We start from the raw sequence: 10,716 nt of genomic DNA, 5'->3' as shown, positions 1-10,716 counted from the left end.
GTTTACCTCCACTTAGACGGACGGAGCCCGGGTAGAGAGCCCATGTTATGCAAAAAATGCAAGTGCACGGTGTGTGGAGAGAAACTCACAAACCTTTTTATTTTATTTTTACTAAAAACAAACAAACTAAAAGTTGAAAAAAACACGAAAATAAAACAGGTTAGAAAAATATTAATTTCAAAACCGGATGCGGATGCATGATTTTTCAAAAAACAAAATTCAAGGATCACGATTAAAAATTAATTTGAACAAGAATTTTTAAAAATTTGACAACGCGCGTTTAACATCAGACTCGACTCTCAAAAGTGTCCCTAGTGGAGTCGCCAGCTGTAGCGACCTAAAATTTGCAATGGGCGCTAGTCGAAGTAATTATTGAAAATTTGAAAATGGAGTTTTGATTTTATTTAAGAAAATGAGTCGCCACCGATCTTTTTTCTGGTGTGATCGGACACTTTCAAAAATCTCTTTTTAGAAGAATTTTTTTTTAAAAAGAACTTTTCCAAAAAAAGGCAATTTTAGGTCCACGTCAAAATCCAGAGAAAATTAGGGTTCGGGAGTCGGTTACGCGCGAGGAATGTATTAGCACCCTCGCGACGCCCAAAATTGGTATCTCGTTAAATGCGCGTTGTCTTAATTTTCAAAAATACAAGTTCAATTTAATATTTAATTGTGATCTGATTGAAACTTGAGAAAACTTTTTTTTTGTTTTTAAACACGAGAGCTTTGAAACACAATAATAATTTTTGAAAACACGAAGATTTTTGAAACACGAAAATTTTTTGAAAACACAGAATTTTTTTGAAAACAAGGAAATTTTCGATACATGAGAATTCTTTGACACGAAAAATTTTGAAAACATGAGAATTTCGAAAACATGAATTTTTTAAAACATGATTTTTTTTAAAAAACACGAGAATTTTTTGAAAACACGAAAACATGAAAATTTTGAAAACACGGGCAATTTTTTGAAAACACGAAAATTTCTGAAAGACGGGAGTTTTTTTTTGTTTTTTGTTTTATTTTAAAACACGAAAATTTTTTATTTGAAAACACGAAAATTTTTTCATTTTAAAACGCGAAATTTTTTTTTAAAAACACGAAAACTTTTGAAAACGCGAAAAGTCGAAAATTCCTAAAATACGAGAATTTTTAAAGACACGAAAATTTGAAACACGAATTTTTTTTAAAACGTACCGTATTTAACACGAATTGATGATGTTCACCCCAACATGGCGATGAAATCGACGAATTAGTGTCAAACCAATTCAACTTAATATTTAATCGGAATTCCATTAAAACACGAGGATTTTTTTTAAATACGAGGATTTTTGAACATTTTTTTATTTTAAAAGGACGTCCCGAATTTAACACGAGCTATCGATATCCACCCAACATAGCGATGAAATCAATAGCTTGATGCTAAATCGGTTCATTGCCTTATGCATTAAAATAATTTTTATTTTAAACATGCAAATAAAATGACATAATAATATTTATAAAACTATTCTAAAAAATGTAAATTTAAATTAAATGAAACACCATTTAAATATATGAGTTAAATTAAAATGGCTTTAAAAAAAATTACCAAAAGCCCAAAATTGTGGGCTTGAAGAATAGTCCCTCTTCTCTTTGCTTCTTTTTTTTTGTTCGGCTGCTACTTGCGGGCTGCCAGGAAATGGGCTGAATCTGTTGGACTATTGCGCTGGGCCTGCTGATGAACTGGAGCTGCACGGGTGGGCCACTGCTGGTGGGCTGCTGCTGGTCCACCAAAACTAGCCTGCTGTTTTTTATTTTTTATTTTTATTTTTTTTCTTTCTTTTTTCTCTCTTTTTCTTCCTTTTTTTTTTCTTTTTTCTTCTTCTCTTCTTCTTGTCTCAAAGCCTTGGCCCTTCTTTTGCACCGCCGTCGGTGTCTCCTGGGTGCGGTGGTTGGACGGTCGCCGGCGTTCTCCTTTCCCTCCTCTCTTCTTCTTCTTTCTTCACTTCTTTCTACTTTACTTTTTTTTTATTTTCCTTTCTTTTGTTTATGCTTGCACATTTCTTAGCTTGACTTCGGCGAGGAGCAACGATGATCGTTGCACGGCGATCGTGGTGGCGTGTGTACGGTGGCGGTGAGCGTGGGATCGGCCCATGGGAGTATTTTTTTGCTGCTGGAATTTTCTGCTATTTTTTTTGCTTTTGGTTGCCGAAAAATCCCCCTCCCTTCTCTTCAATTTTTCTTTTTAAAAGCTCCAAAATTTGTCCTCTTTCTCATTGGTTGCAGGTGGCAGAGGAGCCATGATGGCCTAGGGGGGCTGCTGGAGTAGCTCGGCTGGGAGAGGTACGCTTGGCTGCTGCAGGGCGATTAGACAAGTCCAGAAGGACTAAATTGCATAGGATGCAAAGCTTCTAGGGCAAACGTGTAATTTTAGTAAAAATATGGGCCAAAATGTAATTTCTTGAGAGTTTAGGGGTCAATGTGTAAATTTTTTTAATTTTTGTAGTTTTTTGGATTTTTTTTTAAAACGAAATCGAGCCGGACAAAATTCAGTGAATACAGAAACAATCTTGTGTTTAAAAAGCTTACTTCTGTTTTGTTTTTGTTTTTTTTTTTCCATTTCGTTTCTTTTAAATGAAGATGCTCTTTCCATTCAGCCTTAAAGTATAAATTATTGAGCTTATTTTTCTTTTTTGGAAATTTTGAGAGGTTACTGGATTAAATTGTGAATAAGTTTAATACACAGGTAGTAACTATTAAAAGTTTAATCCACACCACCACAAATTTATACCTCAATTCCCACTGAGTAAGTTGTTGATTTTAATACAAGTTTTTTTTTCTATTAACTCACTCAATTTTCGAATTTTTCTTTAACCTTTTACTTACATGTTTTGTTAATTTAGATGCTGGTTGTGTCCTGTGCTGCAGATCAAAACTTGTGATCGTTGCGCATAGAACGTCTCATAGGGGTCAACTTATTAAATGGAGTTTATTTGACCCACATAAATTGGCTTGATTTATTAAGTCTATGAAGAAGCTCATTTACTTAGCTTTGGTGGCTCGGTGAAATAATCTAGTCAAACTAAAGTTACCAGGATAAATAGGGTAAATCCTAAAGGAATAAGATTAGATAGAGTTTAAATTTCTTAGAACTCTCAATTGTAGATAGGCTCTTACTTGACTGCCGATATATACTCAATCTGTATTGTTGATTTGGGGGAACTCAACTATAAATAGAGGTTTTCCCCTTCATTTGTATTGATCTCATTATATTCAGTTATTTGTGAGTTAAGTATATATTGAGAGCATTTTCTCAAAAAATTGGTGTGCATTGCTTCTTGTGGCTTTTTAGCTTTATTGTTGATCTTTTTGCTTTAAGTTGCTCCTGCTATATTTTTTTAGTACCTTAGAGAATTTTGTGAGAATTCTTAATTTCAAAACTAAAGTTCTAAATTCGTAACAATTGCACTCCATATAATACCTGTGCATTTTTCCATTTTCAAATTTCCTATTATGATTAAGGGTCAAAGTTAAAGCTACAAGAAATGTTTATAACAAAAATTCCTCAAGTAATATTCAATGTGTAATTCTATCATTGGAGAACAAATAGAACTGAAAGAGAAACTCAAGAAATGGAAATTTAAGAAAACTAAGAAGCAACAAATGAAAAGAGAAAGAATGATCAGCATTTCCTTGATTCCAAGAAAACCAAGGTTTTCAACTTACAATTGATTATTTATAAAGCTCACTTAGCATCATTATTCTTTGATTATATTTTTTTTATGTGCAATTAGAGATGTGTGTATATATATTGTGCCTATGTTTTTGAAGGGTTATAAAGATGATTTATTTTCTAATTTCGTATGACTAAAAGAGGGAAAATTACCAAGGAGTATACATAAAACCGTAGTGAACTTGATGAGACACATCATCCTTATCCCTTTCCAATAAGAGAATGACAAGTCAGATTTTTCTTCATGGTTTTTAGCATTTTTAGTTAGATTTAAATTTTTTAAGGAGGAAAAAGCTGAAAATCAAGAGAAAAATTCTTATTTGTCATTCTCCTATTGGAAAGGAATAAAAATGACGTGTAATCACAGTTTGATACAATTCTGTCTTGAACTCGATTTCTTTTCATAATGTTCTCTTCATTGGGTTTTATAAAATATACCCAATTATCACATATAATATATTTGGTTAAAGAATAATTGATGATATTTGCATAAATTAGCTATGCAGGTGGGCTTAGCTAACAAGAGGAAAAAAAGGACACAAGTCTTACCTCAACGGTTTTCTGGCAGACATTCAGAACCAAAGATGAAGAAGGAAAGTTATATAAGTAAAAACTTTTAGCTTCAACAACTAATGATCTATAGAATGGAAATGGACAAACGTTATTCTTCTCAAAAAAGGTCATCTTAAGTTGTATATGATCCCATGGTAGCACTTGGATTTTTTGGCGCCAAAGTTACTACAATGTCTCCTGCCATTTTGTTCACTTCTATAAAACAAACATTGTAATGCTTCTTTTTTACATTATTAAAAATGGAAATGAAAAGAGGCTGCCTATTCCGCCGCCGCTTTCTTCTTTTTGCCTATTTTCACTTCCCATTTGTTTTACATTTTAGACAAATAAATTCCTCTTAAGTTTGACAGTAATAACTATGAAAAGTCGGCTCCCATTTTTTTTAATCTTTAAAATTTTAAAAACACAATTTCAAATGAAAATAGTAGAAATACAAGAAATAAAATAAAAAAAAATTCTTACATTTATATAGAAATGAACTACAACTAAGGTCAAGCATTTTTTTTATAAAATAAAAGCAAATTTCAAGCATTTTTAAACATTAAATCTCTTACTTTGGTTTGAGTGTATATAATTGTAGGGAATTTTTATTTGATTTATTATTATTATTTATTATGAGATAGTGAAATAGGGATCAAACTAGTTTGTATTCTTCTACCAGATGTGTATATCAAATATATTTTCATATTTTAATTATTGGAAATATTTTTTTATTTATTGAATGTATTTTATAATTTTTAAAAAAATAAAAATATTTCTCGTATCTTCATTTTTATCTTTCAAAAATCACTTTTTAGATCTTCAAAGTGAGATATTTTCTTTAATTTTTTTATTTTCCTTATTTTCTGAAACAAGTACGTCCTAAATTCTGTTTTCTTCTCTCTCAAATCTTTTTTTTTTCAATTTTGAAATTTTAAATTTCTCAAGCAGATTCTCCTTTAAAAATTATCATTTACTTTGAAATCATTCCAATTTGGGCCCAATTAAAGCAATAAAAAAGGGCAGTCAATCCTAAGCATTTCTATTTATATTTTAACTTCAAAATTCAAAATAAATCCAAAGCTGAACAACTAAAGCCGTAAAGGACAATACAACTGTGTACATGGGTGTCATAATGATATTTTGGGTCCTTCAATCTTATAAAAAATAAATTATTTTAACCCTTTATTTAAGTTTTTATCCCTTCTTACCCTTAAACTTATAAATCTAGAATAATTTTTCTCTAAAATCAGAATACCGAATAAGTTAGTATTCCTTTGATTAAACTCAATAACATATTAAATATTTAAATAGATATTAAAAATTGTTTAATGAATTTTTGTTGATATATTTAAACCATAGATTAAGGTGCGCAAAAGAGAAATGATGCACCCCTAAACCTAAAATTAAAAGCACAAAGCCAACCATATGATTCTGACAGTTTGCCTCACCTTCGAACCTTACTCCTAAAATTTTGTTGACAATTTCAGAAATTTAGTGAAAGAATTTTGAAATTTAGTCAATAATTGTGTAATTGCACATAACTTAGGTTGCTTAAATTGTTATTGACATTAAAAGATTTTTAGTAAATATTTTAAATATTAAATATATTAATAAAATAAATATATTCATATCAAAAAACTTAGCCTTTCAACTACTAACCTCTCTGGCATATGTGTTTTTAACTTCAAAAAAAAAAAAAAAAGTCCACGCTGTAAGGGTGATGATATAATGTAATAAAGGCAGCTAGCTACCTAGGCTGCTTTGACAGTCTCTCCAACTCTGTCTTGTCTCTTAAGGCTTTCCCTCCCCATGTCTTGTGTAGGTGACCACTTCTTGTCCACTCCATAAAGTAAGCCTTCTTCTCCAAGGAAAATGAAGATTTACCATTACTCTTTAGGACCCTTCAACCAATATCTTTTTATATATGTTTTAATGACAGCTACATTATTTATAATAAATAATTAGCACTTTGGCATCCCCAATATCATTTGCACACCAATAATCACACTAGCACGTATTCTATGCTATGCTATATAGATTTGAAAATATGATACAAATATACGAAATAATTATATTTTTATATTTACGTTTTGAATATAAGTATGGTATCTGAATAATTTAAGAAATATGAAGTGTTCGGGTTATATGTTTTATTGAAAAAAAAGGTAAATTTTGAGTAAAAATATTTTTTAAGTTTCTGTATTTAGATGTTTGGTTATTCTATCAGTTATATTAGTTTTTAATAATATAAATGGATGAAACTTTTCACAGAAACGATAAATTTGCTCTTTAATTTAACTTACAGGAATTAATTTACCCCTTTGATTATTAGAGAAAGTAAGATACAATCTGACTCTATGATACTTTTACCTCAAATTTTAATATTAGAAACGTAGTAAAGGCGATGGAATGAAAGACCTTGATTCCATTAGTTAAGCGGTGCAATCTCAACCAAATTTTAATAATTCAATTAAATCCTTTAATCTCTTTGTTAATATTAGAAATTCAATTTAGACCATTTTAATACAAAATTTTAATTTTATTTCATAATTTCTGGGATAAAGGAGAGAAAGAGAATGGCAGTTAATTGAAGTTGTCAATAGACCAACTTTCCACAAGAGGCCCATATAGATCCTCTTGCAATCCAAGCTTTAGAAAAAAAATACAGTTGGAAAGGTGTACAAGGAAGAATTGTACATGGTATCAACTTACTTCTAAGCTAAAATTTGAATAAAAAAAAAAAGATGAAGAAACTGTACAGATGCCAAGTAAATGACAGTGTGTGAAGAAAGGTGAACATAAAGTGAGTAGACAAATTGGTCATTTCAATAACTTTATATAATACTGGTAATTTGTTTTGTGTTAAAGTAAGCTAGTTGGTATGATATCTTTAAAGCCAGCCTTGCATATAACCCACCTATAGCAGGGGAAAGAGAGCCATCATTGGAAAGAAAAAGGGCAAAAGGCAAAGAGAATTGGAAGAAGGAAAAGCAGGGTTGGGGTGGGGGACTAGTGGCATCAATGGCAACACCAAAGCAGATATGGGAGCAACAGCAATCCCAGATGCAGCGCGTAAAGAACTCGGGAATCATCCTTACCAATGAAACTCCATTGAAAGATGATAAGGAAGAGGAAATGGCCAAATCCGCATTGGCTTTGTTTCGAGCCAAAGAAGAAGAGATTGAGAGGAAGAAGATGGAGGTGAGAGACAAGGTTCAGGCTTATATGGGACGCGTCGAAGAAGCTACTCGCCGCTTGTGTGACATTCGAGAAGTAAGTTATTACCAACAAATTTGCATAGTATGATAGTTCAGAAATTAAATAGCTAGCATCATGTAATAGATGAGAATCTAACAGATATGAATTAATGTTGCAGGAGCTTGATGCCCTGATAGATCCAATGAGAAAGGACATTGCATTTCTGCGTAAGAAGATAGACACCGCTAACCGGGAGCTGAAACCATTGGGACAGAGCTGCCAGAAGAAGGTGCAAACATTATTTTCATTACTAATCATTAAAATGATTGTCAAGTGGGAAATAGAGGGTATAATTAGTAATATATATATGGTTAATAAGTAGTTATTTTGATGATCACATCTCATTAATACAACAGATGAGGTAAAAGTACCATGAAGGCGGTTGTATTAGGAGTAAGATTGCATTTTATTTCTCTATTCAAAAAATGAGCAAATTAGTTTTTGTACATTAGATCAATATGAGCAAACTAGTTCTTTTGTTAAAAATTTCATCTATTTTTACTATTAAAAATTGGTTTATGTATGTCCATATGAGGTATACGTAACATGTCACGTGCCATTATTTGGTTATTTCGTCAACCACACTCATTTTCAACAATACGAATGAATTAAATTTTTAAAAAAAAGTTCCAATTTGCTCAATTTTTTAAGCAGGTAGAGTAAAATATAATTCGATTTCTAATATAGTGATTTTCACAATACGATTACCCTAAATAAGTATCCAAATGCTTTTAAAACTTCAAATCATAATCGTAAATCACAGGAAAGAGAGTACAAAGAAGCTCTTGAAGCCTTCAATGACAAGAACAAGGAGAAAACACAACTAGTCAGCAAATTAATGGAGGTGAATATTTTCTTCTTTTTTACTTTGGTTAAGCCTTGTTCATGACAAAATTTTCCAAGTAACATATTGCTTGTTTTCCTACTTGTTTTTTCTTTGCGGTGAAATGGGGGTTAGCTGGTGAGTGAAAGCGAGAGATTGAGGAGGAAGAAGCTGGAGGAGCTGAGCAAAAGTATTGAAACACTTAGCTAAAAATGGTGCTGCTGACTAAAACAACATACATGATGTGCTTTGCGTGTTGTAATTTGACTGATTGTTTCATATATTTTATTGTTTTACTATCCATGTTTTTCAACTGGTTCTTCAATTAGGAAAGTAGCCACTGAGCAGGTGTCACCAAACATGTCAACTTTTATTTGCTCCTCGTGTTTCTATCTAACTCAACCATAATAATTTGTCCAATAAATTTATATATATATATATTATCACTTGTGTAAAACTTGCCGAATAGAAAAGAAAAAGAATAATCGGATAAGGTGGGTTAGCAAACAAACCTCCTTACCCAACTCCTGCCACGAGGTGGCAAGGTCTTTAATCAGCCATGAACGAAAGTGAAGTCTTGCCTATTTGCCTTTTTTTACTTTCTTGAGAAATGCATATTTTGCCATTTCTGAAATATTGTTTAGTGGCATGAACTTTTTTATTTTCTCAAAATATTTATGTTGGATACATATAAATTTAAATATGAATATAAAATATATAAAAATTTAAAAAAAACTCAAAATATATGCATACATAGACAAATCTAAGTGCATGCAATTATTAGGGTCTCTTAAAATGATAAAATTATTTTTATATGTTTTAAAAGATTATAAAATTATAAATTAATATAAAGATAAAGCTACCTTTAACCTTCAAAATCTAAAACATTTTTCTAGCCTCACCCTACATATATAGAAAAAAAAATTGTCTATAATTTTGATCTTTAAAAATAAAAAAGTATCACAAATTTAAATACGTTGAAATTCATATTTATTAAATGGTTGCTACAACCATGATTGTAGCTAGAAAGAGGAGACTGTTATTCCTAAACCCGGTTGGTATAATGGCATGACGAGGAGCGCATTCAAAAACTCCAAAAATATTAATATAAATACAACTTGGAATTGTAAATAAACACTTGCATGCAAAAAGTAGGTTTAGGTAATTAGCGACGTACAACTCTCTTCTGCTGATTTATTATGTTTGTTGTTAGGTCAGTTTACTTAATTTCTTTACTAATTTGGTACTTAAATTTCATGATTTTTTTTCTAGTTTCACATCCAAACTTTTTTTTTACTTATTTTGGTTTTTAAACCTGACACTTTTCTTAATTTAGTATTTAAATTTTTTTGGGCCCAATTTAGTACATGAATTTGGAGTGTTTTTCTAATTTGGTACCTAAGCTTTTTTTAGGGGGTAATTCACCAATAAAGCCTTTTTTTTCTTCAAAATTTACCGAAATGGGCCGACTTTTTGATTATTTACCGGAATAGGCCATTTTCCGTGAAATCGCGTCCACGCCAACGCGATGTCAGGGTACGTGTCAGACATCGCGTCCACATCAGAGCGATTTGCTGACGTGGAAGGAAATCGCACCCTCTAGGACGCGATTTGCTGACGTTGCATGAACAGTGTGTTTTTAGCTTGGAAAACTTTGAAAGGCCATAACTTTTGGCTCGGTTGTTCGATTGAGACGAATTTTTTTTATTTCGAATAAATTTTCGAGATCTACGCGCTGGCAAACTGCTTAGAGATGAATAGAGACTAATTTGTAAAGTATAGTTTGTTAGTTACGAGTTTAGGGACTAAAGTGTAATTATTTCAAAATTAGCATGAAATTTTTGTATTTAAGAATATTTGAATGTTATGGAAGGATGAAATTGAATTTTAATTGAAAAACAAAGCTTAGATTTGAAAATATGACTATTTAGGTTTTAGGGACTAAATTGAATAAAATGGAAAATTTTAGGGAACTTCTCAAAAGTGGAATGAGCTGACTTATACCTATAACAGGATGATATAAGACAATTCTATAAAAAAATCTCTGGTGTTTACTTCAAATAAATGAGCGGCCTAGAGGGCGCGATTTCCTTCCACGTCAGCAAATCGTGATGACGTGGACGCGATGTCTGACACGTACCCTGACATCGCGATGACGTGGACGCGATTTCATGGAAAATGGCCTATTCCGGTAAATAATCAAAAAGTCGGCCCATTTCGGTAAATTTTGAAAAAAAAGGCTTTTATTGGTGATTTTCCTATTTTTAGGTTCAATTTGGTACCTAAATTTATTAAATGTTAAATAAATTACGCAAAACACTAACGGTGTTAATTTTTTTTTTGTTATGCTACGAAAATATGGTTAGTATTA

At 31.4% G+C, this 10,716-nt stretch overlaps 1 protein-coding gene across 1 annotated transcript; it reads left to right on the top strand.

Annotated features, from left to right (window-relative positions):
- Positions 1-6,864: 6,864 nt before the first annotated feature.
- Positions 6,865-8,644, top strand: LOC121220864 (probable DNA double-strand break repair Rad50 ATPase). The gene is made up of 4 exons (XM_041100527.1): positions 6,865-7,537; positions 7,641-7,751; positions 8,286-8,366; positions 8,481-8,644. The coding sequence occupies exons 1-4, from the start codon at positions 7,286-7,288 to the stop codon at positions 8,553-8,555; spliced, it is 519 nt and encodes a 172-aa protein (XP_040956461.1). The 5' UTR covers positions 6,865-7,285; the 3' UTR covers positions 8,556-8,644.
- The last annotated feature ends 2,072 nt before the right edge of the window (positions 8,645-10,716 follow it).

Source organism: Gossypium hirsutum, chromosome D09 (genome assembly GCF_007990345.1).
Source record: "Gossypium hirsutum isolate 1008001.06 chromosome D09, Gossypium_hirsutum_v2.1, whole genome shotgun sequence".
Taxonomy (NCBI): Eukaryota; Viridiplantae; Streptophyta; class Magnoliopsida; order Malvales; family Malvaceae; genus Gossypium; species Gossypium hirsutum.
The sequence above is the reverse complement of the archived record's forward strand: the minus strand, read 5'-3'. Positions and strand labels throughout refer to the sequence as shown.

Coding starts and splice junctions, on each gene's coding strand:
- LOC121220864 (XM_041100527.1), top strand. CDS start 7,286: ATGGCAACACCAAAGCAGATATGGGAGCAACAGCAATCCCAGATGCAG. Junction 7,752..8,285: donor GACAGAGCTGCCAGAAGAAG/GTGCAAACATTA, acceptor CGTAAATCACAG/GAAAGAGAGTACAAAGAAGC. Junction 8,367..8,480: donor TAGTCAGCAAATTAATGGAG/GTGAATATTTTC, acceptor AATGGGGGTTAG/CTGGTGAGTGAAAGCGAGAG.